Source organism: Mercenaria mercenaria, chromosome 6, assembly GCF_021730395.1.
Source record: "Mercenaria mercenaria strain notata chromosome 6, MADL_Memer_1, whole genome shotgun sequence".
Taxonomy (NCBI): domain Eukaryota; kingdom Metazoa; phylum Mollusca; class Bivalvia; order Venerida; family Veneridae; genus Mercenaria; species Mercenaria mercenaria.
The window spans coordinates 49,508,942-49,533,849 of record NC_069366.1 but is presented as its reverse complement, the minus strand read 5'-3'; the positions used below and the strand labels follow the sequence as shown (position 1 = coordinate 49,533,849).

The following is a 24,908-nucleotide window of genomic DNA, read 5'->3' as shown; positions in this document are numbered from 1 at the left end:
AAATTGTTACAATGACGATATAAGAACTTCACTCGACCATTGACCTTGTTCAAGATTGAACTAACTATTTGATCACCAGAGAGAGACTGGTCAAGTACCACACCCAGATATTTGACACTTTTTTTGAGAAGGAATAACACGACCTTTGCAGACTACCTTGAACGAATTGACCTTTTTAAGTTTTTTAACTGATCCAAATAACATATATTCTGTTTTGCCCAAGTGCAAAGATAACTTATTGTCAACAAGCCACGTCGAACAATTTTCCATGACCTTACCAAGTTTATCCGATATAACACTTGGATCTTTATGTGAAAACAATATGATACTGTCATCTGCATACAAGATGAGCTTGCAGTCAGATTCAGCACAAGAAGACATATCGTTGACATAGCATAAAAACAACAGGGGGCCAAGTATACTCCCCTGAGGCACACCACAAGTAACCTTTGCTGGAGCTGATTGAACCTTATTGATGTTGACCAACTGAGACCTATCAGTAAGATACGAACGAAACCATTCAATAGATTGAACTCCCATGTGTTTAAGTTTATCACATAGGATCCCATGATCTACAGTATCAAAAGCTTTTTGGAGATCCAGCATAACCATTCCAGGGTACAGTCCTTTTGCATTGATTTCCTTAATATGATCCTGCAAATGAATGAGACAAGTATCCGTCGAGTATGATGACCTGAAACCTGATTGAAACTGATAAAGTAAGGAATGTTGACCTAAGTACTCAGAAAACTGATTGTAGACACTGCGTTCTAAGATCTTAGACACCACACTGAGAATACTGACTGGCCGGTAATTACCAACTTCTAGAGGAGATGACTTTTTATAGATAGGAAAAACCCGTGCCGACTTCATGTCGTCAGGAACAGAACCTGAATCAATCGAGAGATTAATAATGAAAGTGAAAGGGAGTTTAAGAACGTCTGCGCCATCTCTAACAAATCTTGCAGGGATGTCATCCAGACCTGTACTTTTTGAAACATTGAGCATACAGAGTTCCTTATATACAAAGGTTTCAGAGACATTCTTTATCTTAAAAGAGGAATCTTTAACATTGTCGGCATAAAAAGATTTAAAATTTTCAGAAAAAGTGCTTAAAATATTTGAAGGACTAGGCAAGCGTTCTACTAAATTCGAAGCAATAGTAGTAAAAAGTGATTAAAATGGTCTGCAATTGTTGAAGAATCATGACATATTTCATTGTCAATATTAAGTACAATATTTGAGCTACCATTTGAATTTGACTTATATCCAAGTTTTTTAAGATGTCGCCACAGACCTTTTGAATCAGACTTATATTCTTCAACTTTACTAGCAAAATAATTGTGCTTAGCAGATCTAACAGAATATTGTACGATATTTCTATATTTGCAAAATTCTTTGTAGTAGTCAGACGTATTGTGCTTCCGAAAATTGTATAAAGCCTGATCTCTGAGCTTGATTGCATCAAGAATTTCTGCAGTCATCCAGGGTTCGGTTCTTTGCTTCAATCGCACCTCTTTTATTGGAGCACAAATGTTTAAAACATCATGAAAAATATTTTGAGGTTTTAGTAAAAGCTAACTTCTGTTAAATGATAAGAAAATAGAAACTAAAGCACCGCCGTCCCTAGCCCTATGTTTCTGACACCTTAGGCAGCATGTACATAGGGAGCTAATTGGTTAAGAACAACATACTATTACAAGAGAGCATAATATTACGTAATGCATTCTGTAAGCATGCAGTTAGACTGTGCATTTAGGATTTTTCATATATATATCTCTCTCTCTCTCTCTCTCTCTCTCTCTCTCTCTCTCTCTAAAAACTTTGCATTAAATTCCGTATATAAAGTCTGGCCTTTAATATAGAAAGATTATAATCTGCACCCTGTTTGATTTTATGTAAAATTTACCGATGTTCCTTTATAAATATCTGTTTCTGTTTTGTTTCCCTCCTCCTACGGTCATGTGTCCCCTTGACAGTTTGTAAACCGAAGAATAAAAAAAGGCATTAAGTATTATTTACCTGTTCTTGGAAGAACTGTTAAGGTTGCTTGCAAGGCCAGTTGCATATTAGCAATCTTGAAATGGGCAATCAAATCTGTCGAGCCATATTGGACAATACCCGGCATCATACTTGTCCAATTTCCTTGATCAACTGGTCCAACTATTTAAATAGAAAGTAGAACTTTCCAGAGACAAGTACAAATCGAGGGCTTAGAGCGAAACAGGTCTATCTGCTTCTATTTCTATAAACAGATAGACCAGTTTCGCTCTAAGACCTCGAAATGACGTATTTTATGTTTATAGAAATAATGAAACTCTAAACGAATGTTTTTCAAAATAAACTAGCAATAAACTTACTCATCAACGCAGTTTAAACAGTGAGTCAGCAGACAACATTCTATGAAACACTGTTTTATGTAATAACAATTTTGATACCCTTCTCAGTAAAAATGGCATCAGACCACTGATTAATTTCAAAACTATGTACCAACAGTATGTCAGTAATAAGCATACACTTTAAGAACCTTTTATAAATCCTGCACGATAACTCAGACGATAACACATTTGGTAATTATGATGTTTATTCATTAAAACGTTTCAATACAGAAAAAATTTTGTAGAACGTTACAGTATGCACTTAACTTCTATCATTAACAATCTTTTTGAGTTCAACAATGCATGAGAATCATAACAATCAAACAATAATATAAACATGCTGTCGTTTAAATTATCGTGAGGGAGTACTAATAAACTTTGATACTGTGGCAGGTGAGTCCAATAAGTCCAGGGGTGTTCAAAGATAATCCTTCATAGATCTATTGTGCAGCAAATATTGGATTTACCTGTATTGGAAAATAAACAGTGTCGACTGTATTGAGGTCAACTGCCACATTATCAAAGTTTATTAGTAGTATAGTGGACGCAACTTGACCCCGATGGTTGACCTTTGCTTTATTCGACGCCGCCCTGAAGGCGGTGTCGAGTATATGGGATACACTTTTATTTCGGACCCTGTAAAGATGGTAATGAATAGTTTCGGAGTGATAAACTGAACACAGTGAATAGTTTGTAAAAGGATCAACGATATTGCACAATACATTTTAGTGAATAAACAAAAAATGGCAAAAAGAAAACATAAAAAATGTATGTAATGCAACTTATTATGTGATTTAAAACAATGCTATCTGTCTTTCCTCTCCTTATTTGTAGAGCAGAACATATTTTTTTTTATTTACAATTTCGTCAAAAATGTTGATCCGATTTATTGATAAGGGAGGTTACTCTGTAAGTCAAGTTTTCTATTTCTATTCTTAGCATGACCTACTTACCTATCTCATTTTCTATAAATAGAACATACCGCAGATATACCATACTGTAAAGCGTGAATCACCTGGACAAGGGAGCGTTAGTGTATTTTACAACTTCGAAGAGAATATTAAAAAAAAAAAATATGGAAAATTACAATTGCCTGCATAAAAATTGCTTGGAAAAAAAATGTATTTACAAAGTAAATAAAGGAATCAATAAGTATAGATATGTTGAAATGAACGAAGGAAGTGCCGCTGTTAACTTATTTTTAACCTTTTTGTCTTATTTTCTTTGTTGATAGGTACAGTAATGTAATTTCAGAATGCGCACACTTTTGCAAATTCCTATTTCTATTTTTTTTTTTTTTTTTTTTTTTTCTTTTTTCTTTCTTTTTCTTTTTTGCTTATGTGTCATATAGATCTACTCATTGTTTACAGATACACACTGTCAACTAAGGTGTGCAATAGGCTAAAGAGCACTTGGCTGAATTTGTCAGTGACAAGTTAATACTTCTTTGAATGTGGTTAGATCGAAATATCAAAAGCCATGGGACCATAACTTATCAAAGGATCAGTGACTTTAAAATAGAATTCCTTGTTGAATTTATATGTTCATTGATCTTATATGACTAGTCAGTTGCTCTGGTTTTATTATATCTTGTTACTTGCTTCTTTTTTTTTCTTTTTTCTTTTTAATTTAATAGATAGTTTTTGTATTTGTCCATTCCTGACAAAAAAAATAATAAAATGAAAAAAAAAAACAAAAAACATTTTCATTGAAATATTTTCTATACTTTGGCAGTGGGTTATTATGCTTTCTAAATTTCTTGTATTAAATATTAGATTTGAACTAGACACTGACATACTCCTAGTAACCTTACAGTTCAACGAGGACTTCAAGTTTATCGTTCGTCCGGAAAAAAAAATGAATTCTATGATATTCAAAAGTATAGTAAGAAAGATTCATGCTTTGTGAATAGGGGCAATATAGAGATTATTTATGTTATATCATTCTTTTCTTGGACACAATTTTTGATTGTTTTTGTCAAGGGAAACAGTAAATTGCTGTGTATAATCTGCATTCTGAAATCTATAATGTAGGTGACTAAGGTCCATAAAACTTCATCAGTAAATAGAAAACACTCATTACATTACATGATAATAAAAATAATGGTTTCTGTGAACCACAACTTTGAAATAATTTCAACATTTCCTCATTTCCCAACAAACTGCATTTCTGTGAAACTTCATACACACGCTCCTGCATATAAGAACTTTTCACAGGAGATGACCTTAGTTAGTGAAATAATTACTTTAATTTTGTATGTAAAGGGACCACCTACTCGCAATGTTAATGTCATTGCAGGTAGAGGATTTGTATTGCATGGTAAAACTTTTCTATCATGTTTATTCTTCATGTTTTAAACAGTTTATAACATTTATATTGTTTTATGTGCTAATGTTGATAACTTGTAGCCAGTCAGACTAATAAAGTAATGATTAGGTGATTTCTCATATTGCAATAAATGTACTTTAGACACAACACTTGGCGGCGTCTTTGATGCTTGCATCAATGAATTGCCTTGTAATACATTATAAGGCACAACCTATTATTGAAAAGGAGTGTACGTTAAACACGAGCTGCACGAGAAAAAGGAAACATAAATTTGTGTAAATATAAATTAGTGTATTGGAAAGTTTTAACTGATCAAATGTAAGTATATATACTTTGATACTGCACTGTATAAAACTCATTCCATATAAATATACACGGCTACCCTAAGCACCCTTGATTTCCACAATGAAATAATCGATATGAATAATCAGCCTACTGGGTCAACCATCGCGGTCAAGTTGCGACTTCTATACAAAATTTAAGTATTACCAAGAATACTGTCAACATTGTATGACACATGTCCCTTGAAAATTGATTGAATAATTAATGAAGTCCACAACAGGGTCGTAGCACGAGAAAATTAAACTGACGTGGATATCATAACAATATGCACATGTCCATTTCATGTATGTAACCTTATGTATAGTAACCTGATCATTCAGGTCTGGAAATGTTGTGTGCCCTTCACGTATGTAATGTAATGCATGATTTATCGAGCTAAGCTGGGAACTGATTCACATCAAATTTAGTTAGAGCACAAGCGCTGTCGTTGTATATATCACTCCAGCATAATAACATAACAATGTCTATGACTTATACCACGCTTCATTTAAGCTGAATGGAAACTGTAAGAGAAATTGTTTACATTGTCACTATGTTGTGATGACTAGTAAAAAAGGGTCAAAAGACAAAAACTTCAATAAAAATAATTAGACATGAAACTCTCAATATTATTAAATGTGTATGTCCACATCTTCCTAATTAAGGGTGTAACGATATATCACAATTCACTGTATCGTGATACATTAGTAAAACGATATTTCAGCCTCATTTTCTTGGTAATTATCCCTGCAGATGTACATTTATGTTACCAGTTTAATGTATTTCATCTATCTAAGGGTGCAAATGGTTTCTGATGGTGATATTCGAAGACAGAACCACCAGAAATCTTGTTCTTTTTCCACGGGCGTTTCGTATCCTAATTTACTCGAGTCTAACTGTATACGCCAGATCGTTAGGTTCATTGATATGACGAATCACAGTTTTCATAGTGTTTAATGTATTTCTTATATTATGATATTGATAGTTTGAAATACAGGTGTATATTAGATAACCTAAAATTGAAACAGACGTTATTTTGATCAACAAACATAACAAACAATATGAATAATACCCGTAATATCATCATATATCATGTATGTTTTTAAGAAAACAGTTACTGAATTTTAGCAATAGTTGGAATGGAAAAAAAGGTAGATCTGTAAAAATATTTTTACTCCTTATTAAAATGATGCTTATTTGTAAAACCATTCCTGACCTTTTTAATTGCTAAGTATTATACACATTAGAAAACATAGCCTAGATTTTTTCAATGTCAGTTCAAAGAAATCCTGTTCCTTTAAACTTTCACATATTGGAATATTTTGACTTTCTTTCCAAACTTTCATAAAGTGTTACAAAGTTTGCCTGTTTCTGTTAGACTGTCAAGAACACATGATGTCAGGACATAGAGTGTAAACAGAAGTATTGAAGAAATTGAAATACATTGTATAGCTTTATCTTTTTCATTTTATCAAACCTGGCAATGAAAGGTTTTTGTTTGTCGATGAACAACTGCTATTGAACAAGACTAGATTTTTTATCTTTACCTTTTGAACAAAATATAGAAGTATATTGAACGTAAAGTTAATAAATTTTATTGTTGTGCACTGTTAAAGTTGTGACCACTCCATTTCTTGCCACACACAAGTGCATTACATAATGCCTGCATGTACTTCCCTGACATGAATGGGTTACATCAAGTCTTGAAACTGCAAAGCATTGCCCCCATCAGTCCTCTCAGTACTTTGATTATTCTAGTTGGATGGAAACTGTAGGCTAAATAGCGCACAAAGTAAATTTATTTATTTTCGTTTCATTTCCACATTGTCAATTTATATTATTGGTTTCTTTTCCATATAAGGAACATATACGTCTGATTAGTTATCGCCTTTGTACTTGCCGTTACGCACAAGCTTTTGCCATTCGAGGTCTAAATGGGCATAAAGACAGGGTTACCCTCCCACTCACCTGGTATCACCCTGGTATCTGTAGGTTACCAAAACCTTTCAGTGAAATATTAAATCATATTTGTCTCGACAATAAGTTTTTGTTCCAAAAGTATCTATATTTTACGTATACATTTGTTTGCGAATTTGCAGCCGTTATAAATTGTGTACTTATTTCTATAGATCCACGCTGGTCGCAAAGCCACTATGTTTGTTTTCTCATGGCGCGGCTCATATGTTTCTGTGCGTGTCTTTTGCAATGATTCCTTTCTAGTTTTAGCTCTAGCAGCTACTAAAAGGGGCCAAGTGTCTCCAATTGAAAAGTTTTGGTAAATAGCCTTACAAATACAATAATAATGCTACAAATCAAGTTTGATGAAGATCCATGAAGCAGTTCATGAGAGGAAGTCCAATGAAGGTATTTCTATTTTTAGCTCTAGTCCCTATTTAAAAAGGACCGACTGTCGCTATTTGTATACAGTGTGGGAGAAGACCTTATAATATTGCTACAGACCAAATTTGATGAAGATTTATCAAGCAGTTCATGAGAAGTGGTCATTTGAAAGCATTTTTATTTTTAGTTATAGTGGCTACTCAACATGGCAAATTGACACCACTTGAACAAAATCGGGAGAGGACCTTACAATAATGCCAAAAACCAACTGTAAAGAATATCCTTAAACCGACTCATGAGAAGAAGTCGTTTGAAGGTATTTTTAATAGTTATGCACGTGCAACTGTGTACTTTTGCATGTGCGCCCCAAATTTTGGTTATTTAGATAGCAATGTCCATTATGTTGAATGGATGTGATAAGTTCTGATGTAATTATATCGTATGTCAAGTTTCACTGAAAAATATTTATTTGTTTATCGTATGTCAAGATTCATTGAAAAATATTTATTTGTTTAAGGTTATATTCAGCTTTTAAAATCTGAATTTTCAAACTTGTCCTACTTCATCAGATTTTGCCATAGTAACGCCAACCAATACATTTCCACAACCAATCTCTAAAGTCAGTTCTTATTTTACTCAGTTGGTTTAGCGTAGTGAAAATGTTTGTCTGATGGGTAAACTAAGTGAGGCAGATATTTTGAAAGATTCCCCGTTTATAAGTTTCAGACATTAATACTGATGAATATTAACTTTCATATAAATTTTATCTCATTAAAAATCAAAAACTGATGTATATACCTATTACAGCCGAATGTGTGTAAGTTGATCCATCGTGTTTCAGCCACGGTCCACATAAATTTTGTAATCCTTTTGGACAAGAGTGTAAATTGACGTGCCATACACAACAATTTGTCTTTCTTGCGTTTATGGCTGTTGGACAAACCGTGTTTTCACACCATGTTTTTGCCAGTGGCGCTGTCCTGAAATTACACGCAATGTCATGAAAAGAATTCAGTCACAACACATTTTGTTTCCAGACCTTTTGTTTCATCTTGGAATGCAAGCAATATACTTGGAATCACGGTGAAAATCTGTAAAGGGTACCACGCAGCACAATTTATCGGATTATCTCAGACTACATTACAAAGTGCTTGTTTAACAGATACACTTTTGGTTCATATTTTACTTTTATGTACGTCTAAAAAACTCCGCCAATGTATACTTGTTACCTGTACAAGATATTTAGAAGTGTTTTGTTGTTTCTTTTGTGGGATGGGGGAGGGGTGATGGGGCTGAGATTCAGATCCACCAATCCCCTCTAATGCTCCCCTACCCATTTTTTTATTAACAAAAAGTACCCCCCCCCCCCCCCCCCCACCCCACCCCTCCAAACACACACACACACACACACACACACTACACCACCATTCGGTATAACAACACTCGCACAGGAATGAAGTTTTTTTTACATATTGCAACCAAAATATTTAATAGATCTACACCAACATGTAGATCATACCATTTTAAACGAATGAGACAATGTGCTTTAAGTCATTTCCTTTTCAAATGTAGCATTATTTTTTTTTAAATATTGTCTTCTTACAATTTGATTTTCCCCTAAGTTATGTAGTTACAGCAAGACCTCCCTTCCTAATGAGCCCTAACACCATCCCCATGATCCCCCAAAACTGAAAAAACACACACACACAACAACAGAACAGCAACAATGCTTACCCTGCACTCAATGCAGCCTTTCCGTCACCAGTGTCACCTTGTACAATTTTCTGAATTCTCCCAACGTTTTTTTAACTGTTAACAGTAACCATATATTAAAACTTACGTTAGGTCACCTGGTCCTACACCATCAAAATATCCCATGTATACTGCCCACTCATAGAAGATTGGCTTAACTTCTAGGTTGTATGTGACACTGAAATTTTCTTGAGCACGAACTTCATCTGGTGGTGGAATAACCCATTTCACATTAAAGGAATCTGAAAGAACATTTAAAGGTTTACAAATTACACTAATAAATAACTGAAGGACAAGCTGGAAATTATTAATATGGTTGTGACACTGACAGTAACAGAATCAATATATTTATGATACAGTATATACTAACAGATTTCAGGATAAATCTTTTAAACTATATTTTGCATTACTTTCACAAGCCAATTCAGTGTTCCCTTATTCACGCACACGTATGTGAAACACGTAAAAAAACACAGAAAAAAGTTTTTTTTGTACGTGTAATGTACAGATGCAGAATTTTGCTTGCACTGCATTATTTTTTCAGTACATTGACAAAAAATTGAGTGGGCCAATCACTCAGGTTTTCTACAAAAATGAACAAGTAATGACGTAATTTATGTGTGTCTAATTTAAAGCGTCGATAAATGAGTCCCGGGTACGCATGCTTACTCTTACACCACCGAAGTTATACATGAGTCATGGCCGTCAGATACCAGTGGTTAGCGATTTCTGCTTTCGTTCTAAATTGCGGTAGGTGGGAAAATACTTCCAACCACTTTACAGATCAGTGTTCGCCTTTCGCCTGAAAGTATACATGCAGTGAAGAATGTGTTTGCCAGCGACAAAGAATCAGTACGTTATTTCCTGCGTATTTAATCGGTGTTAATTGATTTTTGAATGAATTATTGGTCTGCGCAGTTTTTCACGAGTTTCGGTCCCATTTTAAAACTAATGACTAATGTATTAAATGGTAAAAAAATGAAGTTGAAAAGTAAATACATTTAGAGATCGTTGCTAGGAGATACAGAGTGGACACAAAATGGAAGGCTCAATCATCTGACCTCGAGGTGTGACTTTGGCCTTAAGCCGACAGGGCTGACTCATAACTTCTGAACATCGTCTTGATGAGATGATCATTTAAGCCAATTTTTATGAAAATCCTTGAACACGGTGTGTATGCATATCGGATCCCTCTCTGTGGTAAATGAGAAAACGGATCTCTCTCTGTTCGCACTCAGGACCTTCTTTGTGGCAAACAATGAATTCCAACGTCGAAATTTTCGTCCGGAACACAGGCTTCTGCATAAAAACGTATGAACCACGGGAAGACGTAGCTATATACCATTGTTTTTTATCATTACTTTTGTTTTATCAGATGACACAAGTCCAAACGAAGATGGAATGTAGACGGAGGGTACTGGCTCGGATGAACATCGTGCGATGTTTATGAAACTTAAATACGACTTTCCTTAAATATAGCAAGTATCTAATATTCTAGTACCTTAGATGTGAAGCCGTCGGTCCCATCTTATTTGTAAATACACTTTGTGTTTTTTATTATCATGTTTCCTTAAAAGCGCATTACTTTCGATTTCGTTAATGCACCTGGCATGGGAACCCCCTCGGACACACTGTATGGTAACTACACCGGTAGCCGTGTGTTTTGATCTGTCCAGTATGACCATCCCGAGTAAAAAATGTCAAAAATAGCACGTAACTTGATATTTTGTACGATTTAACACATCTTTGTACATAAAATTTTCAGTTTTCATTCTAAGGTGCAAGTTATTCGATATAAAAAAAAATCAGATCATGCCAGTTTAAGTTAGTAAGTGGTAAAAACGTGCAGATTATGGCATCAAGAAGCAAAAACGAAACTTTTAAATGATCTTATCAAAACTCTTGCAAGTGTACGTATCATCAGAAAAATCATTTAAGAAGAAAGAAGAAACATTTTCACATATCTTGTCATCGGTCTCTAAACTGAAAGTATAGTATGTTTGCGAAAAAGCACCATCCAAAGTCAATCACGTGTATCAAGTGTGTAACGGTTTGGATACAAGTAATCAAAAAACAGTTAACGGTTTGGAATTAGTATATGCACCGGTTTGGACACCAGCTTAATTCACATTCCTGCACGAAAGATCGGTATCAAAATTGATAAAACCACATCTATCTCCTTCATTCGTTTCTGGGATATCAGAGGTAACCTTTTGTATGGATTGCATAAAATCTAAGGAATGAAATAAACTAAAGGTCATAAAACTAAATATCTAAGCTAAAAGGAAGAACTGTATAAAAGATCACTGCACCTACTGTAATTATTTTTTGTCACCAGTGCATAAAATGTCTTATGTTTAATAACGAATTTATTTCCGGGAACATTTTCAAAATGAATCACTATAATATATCCAAATAGGTAGGATAGAGCGACTTTAACAAAAAGCAGCGTAAGTACGTTTGAGTGCCAGTTGGTTAGATATCAAATTCGTTCGATTTTGAAACCCTAGATTCCATCTACTGTATCGAGGGCAATTTGATTCATTTCTTTTTAAATAAATGCTCATTTGTTTATCCTATTTGTGAAATGCTTGTTTAGAAGAAGAACTAGTCCAGTAAAGCTAGAGAAAGGTTGGAACTAATTGCAAAAGTTTGGTTTTTGATGCTGCATGAAAGTACATACTTATGGCTACTTCCAGAAAAAAATCGCCGTCCAAAGGTGCTAAGAGATTTTCTCTACGGGCCGTTAAACTTTACGTAAACATTTTCCTTGTTACATAGAATTCGGAATTTTTAATGGCGCTAACTGTACACCTTGGTGACGTCATCGGGTACATGTCAACAAGTTACAGCCGCAATTCTTTTAAAACTCGATGCAACCTTTGGTTTGAATTGCCATTTTCCTAAAGAATTATCGAGATATGAACAAAGGTAAGTGGGTTTCTGACGTATTTATAAATCACTGACATGTGTGCAGCAGGATATCTAGCTCACTTTGTATTTTGTCCCGATTTCGCATTGCTATCGGCAAATGATACGAAGGTAAAGGACTTCGGACACTATCATATGCTTCTAGCATACATTTTGAATGCAAAATTCTCATTAAGTATTTAAACAATATCCAAATCGTTTCGAATCACATATAAACCAATGTGTAAGTTAACATATTATAACAGAAACTAGTTTGTATTCATTCTTATCAAGATGGTTTTTAGGTTGAAACCGCGAAGCGGTTGAAACCTATTATAACCGTATTCTGGATACTGCTAGAATTCAATAATGACAGTTTTCACTGAAGCAGATTAATCCGCACTACTTTTATTGATTATTTACGAGTATACCGACCGCTTATCTCTCTACATAATTTCTATGTAAAAGTTCCTGGTCAGGTTTAACAATCATTTCAATGCACATGATAAAAGAAAATATATCAAATTATACATCTTTGAAAAGCTTAGATCACAAGCTTTCTAATGGTGTATAACTTTAGAAAATCGAAAGAGAAACTACGACACACTTGCAGTTTAAAAATAGCAAATTCTATAGATTTTAGCGTAAAGTAACTTTAAACTTTATATCTTTCACACCGTTAAAGGTAGACTAGCCACTAGGCTGATAATAATATAAGATTCTTTCACCGGTTGTAGGTGCAGATGGGAATTTCCGGCCTCGAGGGTAACTGTTTAGGCAGTTACGAGGCTCCAGCCGAGTAACCGCGTAAACAGTTACCCGAGAGCCGGATATTCCCATCTGCACCTACAACCAGTGACAGAATCTTTTTCTTGCATACCATATTAAAGAAATCAAAACAGAAATAAAATCAATCGAACGGCTTTCTTTTTAGAACTTTTTCTTCTAGCTGCGTATTTAAACAAAGCGCGGGAATCCAACGTCCGTAAACAGGAAAGACGTCATGACGTTTCAAAGACAAAAAACAATGTTTAGTTCCGGTTTTGTTTTATCAGTTGCAGCGTAACGTTATGAATTTTTGATAAAATAACGTTTTTTGAATCGAGAAATATACTATAAGGAAACATGAGGAACTGTCAAGGTATCGGATTTTTATTCCGTTTTTATGAATTAAAATGTAAATTGCTACATATGTGTAGTTCGTAATACGTCATTTACAGCACGAGTGTCATCTTACATCCCGGGGTATAAGATGGATTTTTCCAGCACCGATAAAAATACCGGAAATCCCCGTCTGGTATTCAAGAAATACATTTCTACATTTTCCCCCTTTTTTGTCGAAATCAATTTCATAGAGACAAAAGCCAGTTTATTTTAGTGATTTTCACAGAGGAATGATGTTAAAATTATCATATGATATTGGACATAGGGTATAGACTGGCTCAGTTCACTATACATTCAATCGTCTGTAAAAAGATATATTATAGTCTAGGAGCTAGTCTATGTTAAAGGCACTGATCTCCAGATTTTGGCTTAAAATTGTCTTTCTTTCAAATTGAAGTTTTGTCATGTTACGAACATTAGAATATGCGTTTTTGTTCCTAAACTTTTTTTTAAAATGCCAAATCAAAGATCTAAATATAGATATTTATAATGGAGACAGTTAACCCCGAGCAAACGCTTTTCGATTTTCATTGTAAAAAGTAGTAAAAACAACTAATTCTCATGTTTAAGAAATAATATATCTCATTTAGTGATCTGTTGCTGAATAAATCATTGCTTGGAGTTCAGACGCGAAGGAATTATATCACGAGGGCGCAGCCTGGGTGATATAATAATACGCATCTGAACGACAAAACAATGATTTTATTCAAGAGCAAATCACTAAATGAGATATATTAATTCGATTCTAACACGTTACCAAGGACTTTAAAGTACATCCTTGACGGTATTCATTAAATATTTGCCCGTTTTCAATCGGTTTCTTTTCCAGCGCGCCGCTATACTGTTTGACGCTATGACGTAATAATTGTGACGTCAGAACAGTGAATTGTTGTAAAATAATTCACTGTTTTCAGCCTTCTTTGTAAAATAGGAAAATGAATAGGATCGTGTTAGTATTTTCTGTAACATATAGTCTGTCAGTAATTAAGTTTCAAAGCATTCTTAAGAAATATAGCATTTTATTTCCAGATATCTAAAAATTGTCTCTTTTTTGTTGTCGAACGATCTGAAGGCCAGTGCCTTTATCTGTTAAATCTGAATATCTAATATTTCTATTATCTATATTCTCTTTGTGAATATTTGTGTTTTTAATGAAACAGACACTCACAGTATTTCACATCGGTATCATTTTAGAAAAATTTTATTAAGCCGATATAGGGTTTTCTTGCATACCAGACGGGGAGGGTTGCCTTACCCAGCTCCTCAGTGTGTTTCAAGACACTTGATGGTTTTAGTCAGAGCAAAATTTAAAGTATATAATGTAACATGGATGCAAATGGTTTAAATGTTATACTGTTTCATGGAAGTGACTTGAACTGTTTCAGCGGAGTGGTTTGTGGGTTTCAACCTGTCTGTGCTGTCAGCGCTTTGATTTTTATCTAATCTAGGCCAAGGTGTATTTTTTTGAAAAAAATAAAATGTTTAATTTCCTTAAAAATATGATGTCATCACTTCACGGAAGTTTCAAATATATGAATTCCAACTGATAAAAGTGACAAAATCTTTTTATTTAAGGAAAAAATAACATTTAAAATTTAATATAAAAATCCTGCAACAAAATAAAAAAGAGAACGATATTTTTGCAAGCAACCTGTACTTGATTTAAACTTACTTTACTTTCTTATCTATACACTGTTCATAATGTAAAGTTAATGATGCATTACATGTGTCAATAGGAATGCTACAGATATACATGTATAAGTGACCGGTCAGTTTTATTACAGTGGGCACTTGGTTATTCAAGTACATGTACATGTCTGTATAGTTCTGTTATAAGTGATGGCAGATAAGTTTTTTTTCAACAGTATTTCAGTTATGTAACGGCGGGCAATTAACCTAACCAGTTTTCTTGACCTATGCATCACAGGCATATCAATGCCAAACATTATTTCTGTTGGATAGACTATAGTCAGGATCAGATTAACTGCTGTGCACATATTGCCTCTTTATTGTGGTGTTTAGGCCTAGTCCGCAACATAGAATAATTATCATTTTAGTTTTCACAAAATGATTACGAAGAACATGAAGTAATCATTTAGTATGTGTCTAAAAGAAATAATCATAAATGCATAGAAAAAGATGAAACAAATAAAGAAAAGAAAAATATATAAAAATTAAAACATAAATAAAAAATTAATAAAAATAACCGGAAAACAAATAACTTCTTCACCGCTAGTGGCGAGGATGGCAAGCAGTAGATTGCCCGGTGTGATGCTTGTATTTTACTGCACACATTTGCCAATCTACTGCAAAAAGAACAACCAGGATAAGTCAAATTCAATGAAAATTCAACCCAATGAATAATAATGATTTCACAGTATTTGCTTCTCTCACTACCATACATGTATGCATAACATACCTATTTACGCGCTTTGAAAACATTTGTATGTTATTTGAGTTACAAACAGATGTAAAAATATGTGACTATCAAATTATCTAAAATGAATATAAAAAGATTGGTTAGCTTACATTTGGGAACACCCTATAGTTGTATTTTTTTGTTTAAAAGTACTGTTCCACCCCATGCATCAACACAATAGTTACAGAAAATGTGTATAATTATTATCTTCATATGCTGGCCAAAAATGGTTCTGATGCACGGGCGGTGGGGGGGGGGGGGGGGGGGGGGGGGGGGGGGGGGGGGGGGGTGGAAACATAGTTGTATAAAGAAAGAAGATAGCTTATATAACAGGGTACGTAATTCTATTTAGAGCAAAAATCACCATTCTACGAAACAAGTATTGAAAATTTGACTTTACGAAATGATAATAAGTATGTACTTTGATGGTATTTGTAATTAAATATTTATTTCTGAGTGATTTATTTTTCACTCTTGGAGCAGGCAGATTCATATAGAAAGTGTCCGAAGTCCTTTTCTTTATTGGCTTCTTAAATACAGCTATTAGATGTCTTAAACCATTTTCTAAAAACGCATTAGTATTCTTTTTCAGTTCTGTGTTTTATCCTCTGTTTGCTTTCAACTAGCTTTTAGGCCTAGGTCAAGATTAAAAGATGTATTTCAGGTTTAACCAATTTGTATGTATAACCAAAGAAGTATAAAATATTTATTTTTGTAGCTCTTTGGTATAACTCAAGTACTATTTATTAACTGTGATTTGCTAATGTTGTAACTCTGTTGAATACCGGTAGGTACACCTTTATTATGTTATTAAATACACTTTTGTTATTTATGTCGGTCAATAGCTAACATAGCTAATGGTGTCTGTATATGTAGCACCGACTTTAAATAAAATTTGTATCTCGTATCTTGAAATCATGCAGCTCTCCTGTAAAATTGATTTTACATCAAGATTTTTCTTCAAAGTTATACTGAGCTATATTTTCCCTAAGCAATGGGGCACATACTCCTTCCCCTCTCTGTGAAAGGAGGAAGCCCCATGTGGTTCTGGGACGATCTGTGTATGAAAAGAATTGGAACCACTGCCTTACCCTTGCATGATCGTAAGGGGCGACTAATAGGGTCTTAACACTTGGTTTTGCTGTAACTCTGTGATTCCAGCAGGCATGCAAATTTTGATTCCATACCTCATGTTTTTATTTCGATGTAAATGAGATGTGAAACCAAAATTTGTAGTCCTGTTTGGCGCCATATAACCTATACTGTGCTGGTGCGCCGTAAAACCCAAATAAAAAAAAATCTACCAACCAAAGAAAAATTTTAATTGCTCCCTACCACTACAGGCATCGTCATCAAGTGGCGTCTGGTCAGTCTCAGATGCTGTAAGGGACCAACAGTGGAACTGAACAAAGTTTAATCCATGCCAAGCTTTCACAAATCCTAAACTGCAAAAAAACTGAAAGAAAAATGTAAAAAAGAATTAAAACAATAGTGGATTTACATTATTTTTAAATTCGGAATAGCATCTAGATTCTAAAGACGTGTCGCCATTCGATCTATGTTTCACCATGTATGTAGAGATAAGGGAGGTAATGCGAAGTGCGCCTTTTGTAAATTACCACGAATAATTAAAATCACATTTAAATCTGCACCTTTGCGAATCTTGTGCTTAATAAAACCTGGCATCGAAACAGCCAGTAAGACACATGTATCAATTTCCCCCTGCTGAAAAAAATGTCAATGACGTCGTAAAGGGACCTGAAATCTTACAAAAATCAGTAACCATAACTTTTTATCGGACCTTAATGGTTATTGTTTAAAAAAAACTAATATAACTGCAACCATTTTAAACATATTGTAAATTAAAAATCACTCCATATACTTTGCTCCAGTTCAAGTTTAGACAGGCATACAAGCTACAAGCTACAGAAATTTTAGACAAGAGGCTAAAATAGGCCTTAGTCGCTCGCCTGAAGAGGACTAACAATCTGACCTTGCTTCTAACTAGGTTTGGTGAAAATCCTTTTAGCAATTCATTCAAAAGTTATTTCAAGTCTTTTTCTATGCTTTACTGTGACGCACCTTTAGAAATAACTTCATGATAAGAAGTTGGTTTTTTTCCTCTAATTTTAGCTCTGGTGTCCAGCTGAACCATTACAATGATACTACAGACCAACATTGATGAAGATCCATCAAGAGAAGAAGTCATTTTAAGGTTTTCCTATTTCTAGCTCTAGCAACCCCTACGAGGGGCAAAGTGACCACGTTTGAACAAATTTGGGAAAGGAAATTACATAATGCTACAGTTCAAGTCTAATGAGGATCATCATCAGAAGTCATTTAAAGGCTTTTTTCTATTTTTACCTCTAGCATCCACTGAAAGTGCCAAACAATACCGGTATTATACCACTGAAAAAAATTTGGAGAGGGCCTTACAATGATGCTACAAATCAAGTTTGGTGTTCATAAGTGGCTCATTTATAAGATTAAGAAGTAGTCATTAAAATGGATTTTTTTTACGTTTAGCCCTAGCAACCCCTAAAATGGGCAAACTGCCGCCACCCCACTTTGAAAAAAAAATGAGAGAGGACCTTAAAATGACTCTAAATACCAAGTCTGATGAAATTCCATCTAACCATTCATTAGAAGAAGTATTTTAAAGTTATTTCTAATTTTAGCTCAAGCAGCCCCTAAAAGGGGCCAAGTGTCCCCAATTGTGGTGAAGGACCTTATATTAATGCTACAAATCAAGTTTGATGAAAATCCATCAAGGGGTTCATGAGAAGAAGTCTTTTGAAGGCATCTCTATTTTTAGTTCTAGTGGCCTTTATAAGACACATGTGTATAACTTTGGGAGAGGACCTTATAATGAGGCTAAAGACCAAGTCTGATGAAGATCCATCAAGTAGTTCATGAGTAAAAGTCCTTGAAAGGCATTTCTACTTTTATATCTAGTGGCCCCCTGAAAGGGGCCAAGTTCCCCCATTGAACAAATTGGGAGAGGACCTTATTATGATGCATAGCTACAGATCGAACCAAGTTTTATGAAGATCCTTCCAGCGGTTCATGAGAAGATGATAAGTCATTTAAAGATATTTCTAATTTTGGCTCTAGCGGCCTCTAAAAGTCGCCAAGTGTCCCATATGAATAAGCTTTGGAGAAGACCTTATAATGATGCTACAGAACAAGTTTGATGAAGATCCATCAAGCGGTTCATGAGATGAATTCATTTAAGGGCATTTCTTACTTTTAGTTCTAATGACCCCTAAATGGGGTCAAGTGCCCCAATCTGAACAAAATTGGGAGAGGACCTTATAAAGTTAGGCTCTGACTGGGATCTGAACCGCGACCCATCCGTTCCACAGCACAAAAGATATCTTTGGCTCAACACCCTAAACCACTGAGCCACTTATTAAATGAAATAGCACTTAGGGTATTGTCAAAAACTTAAAAGTCAGAATTATGGGACCTTGGACATGAACTTGCTTTATGATCCTTACAACCTGTTTTGAAGTTCATTAGTTTCACAGAAATTTTTTTGAAATATCAACACTTTTGCTATACATTGTTTTGTATTTTCAAAGTAAAAAGGAGATATAATTTTAGGGTTCGAATTTAAGGGGACGCATATTGCTACTTTCACACTTCATGCAGAAATGAGGACGGGTGGGATTTTAAGAAATTGATGGTTGGAAGATAAAAAACCTATTCCTAAATTGATAAAATATTCATGGGCACCTGTAATATTAAGTACTTTGTGGACAAGGCCTATAATGCCATTTTGAAAATGTAAATTTCCTATAATGCAAAACTGAGATCGTCGAAACAATACGATCGAGAGAAATGCACGGGGATCAAAAAGAAACTAATAATGTTGAAAGATGTCTCTCTAAGTAAATTATAAAGTATCAATGACACTCAAAAGCGTGTCCCAATACTGTACTAGAAGAAAATGCATAGAGATTTTCGGGACAAGTATTTGATACTGTACGTCGCTCATATTTATACAAAATACATATTCATCAATTTGAGTTTTGATCATTGACATTCCTGCTGTGTATTAGTGAGTTTTGAGAATGAATTTTGAAAGTTATTTTTCACGTATTCACATTGATTCGACCTCTCAACCAAATTTCATATCACATTTTAAAGATTTTTAAGAAAATATATTTTCAAAAGTTTTTTTAATGTGTTCAGATATTTAAGTGCATTGTATTTCGTGAATACCAAGTTGAAAATTAATAATGGAATCATTTCTATACCCGTATTACAAGCAACTCGACTTCTGTAACCATACTCGTTTAATGTATTAGGGGGAATATATATACTCTTTTAGTTTTTGAATGTGGCCTTCATTGACCAACATATCTTTTCATATGCACTACTTTGTAAACAAACTAAAAACTGTCTTTTAGCTTATGGTATGCAAAATGAAAATAAAGATAGTGAACTTATTTCACTTTTTTCTTTAAATTAGTATCTGTAGGATATTGATAAATGTTTGGACAAGGTAAAGTGCTATTATTTTCACATAAACATATTAATTTGTGACTGAAAGTTCACAGTGAGTCGTGTGTAAAAATCCAACAATAACTTTCTTATTTGAGTTTTTTTTTTCATCTTTATTTTAATTCGTGAGCATTCCTTTGTGTACTAATTACTCAGGTGTACACAAAGCTCTCATCTAAAAACATTCAGTCATCTTTTCGCCGCTCTGGTATCTACCCCTTCAATGTTAATGCAGTCCCAAAGGAGAAGCTCCTGCCAGCTGAAGTATTTCAGAGTTAGACTGAGACAGTAATTGACACTGACAGCCAAGAAACAGTGGAAGGTGGAATTATAGATGATCAGTTGAGAACTGAAGAGGACACTATTACAGACCTATTCGAAAAGAAGGAAAGTGATCTGAAGAAGGTCAAAAGTGAAAACAAAAGCAAACAAAGGAAAACAATGAGATAAAAAGTAGCTGGAAAGGAAATTACTGAGGACGTAGTTGCTAAGGTGAGTGATCATGAGAAGAACCAAAAGAGACCTAGCCAGAGTAAGCATGATAAAGTGAAAGGTATGAAAAAAAAAGATAAAGTAAATGTAGCAGTTTCAGTACCAGTGCCCCCACAAAAACAAAGACATATACCAAACAGGAAATACCACGTTCCAAAAACAAAGCATCCGCAAAACGAAACCCACAGCACGCAGACGTGCACACCACAAACACACACACGCACACAAAGCAAACACACGAGGACAAAACGAACAAATAAAGGAACACAGTGGGGCACCGCCTTGGAACGGTCAGTGGCAAAAACACCACTGGGGAGCTTAAACCGGTTTGTGGTGCGCACCCAACCTCTCTCTTACCCCCACTATGTTCCAAAAACACAGGACAGTGTAAATAAAAGTATCTAACACACGTAATAGAAACAAAAAGGCATGGCATGTAAAACACAAAAATGCTCCTGTATAAATATATAAAACCAAACCTTAAGAACCAAAAACGTAAGTACTCAATGCCTTTACAGAAGACAGAGCAACAAGAGAAACACCCTTAAGGGCCCGTCGAAACAGGCCAGAAGACAAATATCAAAACAGTTCAGTCCTGGTGGGATTTAAAAAATGCTTGTCATAGAGTCCTGGTCCTTCACATATTAATTTGATTCCGGATACAGACACAGATGAATCAGATGAAATGATTGATGAAGAAGAATTATGCTGCCAGTATAAGAGATACACTCCGAGGAAGTTTCCAGGAGTAGGCCTATCTCTATCATTTTTGTCAAGTGGGGACGTTGCGATAATGTAATCAGGGGCAAAACATGGAACCACTGGGTGCATTTGTCTTACTGCACACCAATCCGGGTTCTGAGAAGAAGTGATTCTTTCCTTTGTCTATGTTGTGACAAGGAAGAATAAAAAGATATATACTCGTCATTACTCGAACTCCATATTATCGGCTCATTCATATTATCGCTGTAATCGCATTTCCGGGTATTTCCCAACAATTGCGGCCTCTATCGGTGAGTACCATATGCAAATTTATGACCGGAAGTTCACGCTTGAACAAGCCGCAATATTTTTCAAGAAATGTCACGTTTACTGGTAAGTTTATTTTATTTATTTGCAATAACTACTTTCATCTGAAGATTTTCAACTTATATCAACAATAATATCCCATTTCCAATGTTAGTTTTTATAATAATCAGCCCTGAATCAATTGAGGAAAATTTGGTCGTTTGCTATGACGTCATTCGCTCGATTTTTGTTTCAACTATGGAACGCCGTTCTCGTCCTCGTTCATAAATTACGCTATTTGCTATTTTTGTGAAAAAAATAATAAAACAGTTGTCAATAAACAAGAAAAGACTTCAAAACATTGAAAATTATAGAATGCTGACAAACTAATTTAATTTCAAAGCATTACAACAAGAAATACAAATTAGTTACTACTTTTTTTTAAATTTCAGAGTCACAAAACTAGTAAGAGACAGTTACCATTCAGTCAGTCTAGACCTATTAAATTTCGAAGACAATATGACCCTGCAAATTTACATCGTGCAGTCGAAGCAATGCAATCAGGCATGTCTGCATATCGTGCATCAAAGTTTTACAATGTTCCTCAATCAACATTAAAAGATAGACGACTTGGAAATGTTACAGCGGAAAATCCTGGACCATCCAGAATTTTTACACACAAAGAGGAGGAACAGCTTGTTGATCACATCAAGTATATGGCCAGTATAGGATATGGCTATACGAAAGCTAATATTCAGTACCTTGCTGCTTGCAGCAGACTTAGCTGTTTCCTTAGACAAGAAAAGTACCAGTGAAAAACCTTTGAGTGATTCGTGGTTCTATGGATTCATGGAAAGGTCGGCAGATCTGAAACTGGCAAATCCACAGAAGCTGTCCATTCTCAGAGCCAAAAGTGCATCAAGGGAAGTGTTAGACAATTACTTTAAGGAACTGTTGGGTATCTTGGAAGAGAACAATCTACTTGACAAACCAGAGAAAATATATAATATTGATGAAACTGGTATCAATACTGAACATGCACCTCCAAAAGTTGTCTGTGGTAGCAACAGTCAGCCACAAGCAGTGACATCTACTAGATCTGCAACTGTTACTATTATTGGAGGGGGTAATGCTGTAGGGAATCATATCCCTCCCTATTTTGTATTACCAGGGAAGCAGTGGAATGATCAGTTTTTGGATGGAGCTCCACCTGGATCAGCTGGAAAGATGTCAGAGAGTGGGTGGTCCATTTTTCATACTTACCTCACCCAGCATTTTGCGAAGCACGTGAATCTCTCTGAAGAATATAAAACTCTTGTTCTGTTTAATGGACATAAATCCCATATATCACTGACACTTGTTGACTGGGCAAAAAGATAAAAGGTAATATTATTTGTACTGCCACCTCACACCAGCCATGTTACACAGCCTTTAGATATTAGAGATTTTGGTCCTCTGAAATCAATTTATAGCAGAGAATGTCCGGTCTACTTACATTAAAACCCTGGTCAAAATATTACCAAATATGAGGTTGCTAAACTTGTCTGTAACCATACATGAGAGCACTATCACAAGAAAACTTGATCTCATCTTTCAAGAAAGCAGGCATTTACCCATTCTCAAATAGTACTATAGATAGTAAAGTAGCGCCAAGTAGTAATAACCAAGAAGTCAGCACAAACCCAGAAGTCAGCACGAACCCAGAAGTCAACAGGAACAGCATACATGTAACATCACAACAATCAAATGCAGAAAAGTCGAATGATTTTTTTCAGGGCACGGACAATAACCTCAGTTGTTAAAAAGAAAAAAAGAAGTTTGTTCCTCCTTTTCTGGCAGGTAACATGTCCAAGAAGGAAAATGTAGATATATCGTCTAAATCTAAATCCAGTACGGACAAACCTGTTACTGATAAACTTTCATCGGTCTCCAAGGAAACTAAAAGCAAGAAACTTACTGCCAATTTCAGAATAGCTCGCCGTTTCAGTGTTTGCATCATACGCTTGTACTCACTGACTGATATCGATTTTCTTATCGTGAGTGGCTAATTTTGTAACCGTCATTTACATTAACTCCGCCCAAGTCGCGGGTCAAGTTATGTGGGTTTTTCCCATTAATTTGTCTTAACAACACATAAATTGTCAGTCCTACAATGTATTTATGGTTTTAAAACTTGATGATATTACAGTTTAAGCCGTATCTCAGAATCAGTTTCAAATCAAACATTTTTACAATCTGTGACTGATTACGTAAAACTGTCCCGATTAGTGTCGCATTATCTAAAAGTACTTATTTTTTCTGTCACCGATGATAAAAATCATTAATTCATTATAGCCTCACGACAAAATGCAAATTAAGTCAGCGCATAAAGTTTATACATGTAAAATTACACATGTGTTTTTACCACTTGGTCAAAGATCTAAGTTTACAATAGTAAATCATAGCCCGATTGGCATCACTTTTCATGTCAGAAAAGTAAAATATTTAATTTAAACATAAACACCCTGTTTAAATACGTTACTCAAGCTATAAAGGCAATAAACAGTTCTGTGAGTTTGAGATTCCACCAAATATTGGCTTGAATTAACTGAAATATAGCCGTGATACATGGGAAGAACCTCTGCAAGAAACGTCCAAATTTCTCAGATAAAGAGATATGACCGGTAGCAAGGCTCGAACCCATGCCCTCCCCACCCACCGAACTGACCAAATCAGAGATTACAGTGATTTCAAGTTAGCGACTAACCACTTGACTACGGGGATAGTCATATGATGAATGGATACTACAATTCCTAGTTTAGAAATCACACGGGCACATTATTGCAATAAAGCAGAAGTCAGCATTGACTTAGGGCGACGAGTTAGACTAACAGCTTATTTTTACATCTATTTTTTCCGTTTGACTAAAATGTTCATGACATCACATACTACACGGTTTCTGTATGCAGTAATAATTTGACGGATTTCTATGAAAAATGTATAATTTTTGATATGGAAGACTTTTCCAACGAAATTTCAATCGATGACAATCCTTTGTTTTAATATTTTACACATCACGCGTATATATACAGAACTTACGTGTCTCAAAAGTGGACTCGTTTGAGAGAAAATATCGGTAAAAGTATTTTATCTTTAATTTCATTTAAAACTGTGATGGTAGAATTTGAATTGTAAAAGGCGATCTTGCATAGACTTTATTCACCGTTAAATTGCCTGTCACAAATACTAGAACTTAACGACCGTACCATTTGACAATATGCAGTTAATCAGAGTCACATGTGCTTTTG

General features: G+C 34.8%; 1 protein-coding gene across 1 annotated transcript in view; it reads right to left on the bottom strand.

The window, feature by feature from the left end:
* The window catches only part of LOC123550506 (uncharacterized), a 46,215-nt gene extending 24,643 nt beyond the window's left edge, over nucleotides 1–21,572 (bottom strand). Inside the window, exons 1-5 of the mRNA XM_053546797.1 lie at nucleotides 21,454–21,572; nucleotides 16,948–17,057; nucleotides 9,208–9,361; nucleotides 8,166–8,347; nucleotides 2,023–2,163 (exon numbers count right to left, since the gene is read on the bottom strand). Of these exons, the coding sequence (XP_053402772.1) occupies nucleotides 2,023–2,163; nucleotides 8,166–8,347; nucleotides 9,208–9,361; nucleotides 16,948–17,057; nucleotides 21,454–21,572 (706 nt within the window). The remainder of the gene's footprint in view (nucleotides 1–2,022; nucleotides 2,164–8,165; nucleotides 8,348–9,207; nucleotides 9,362–16,947; nucleotides 17,058–21,453) is intronic.
* Nucleotides 21,573–24,908: the final 3,336 nt, after the last annotated feature.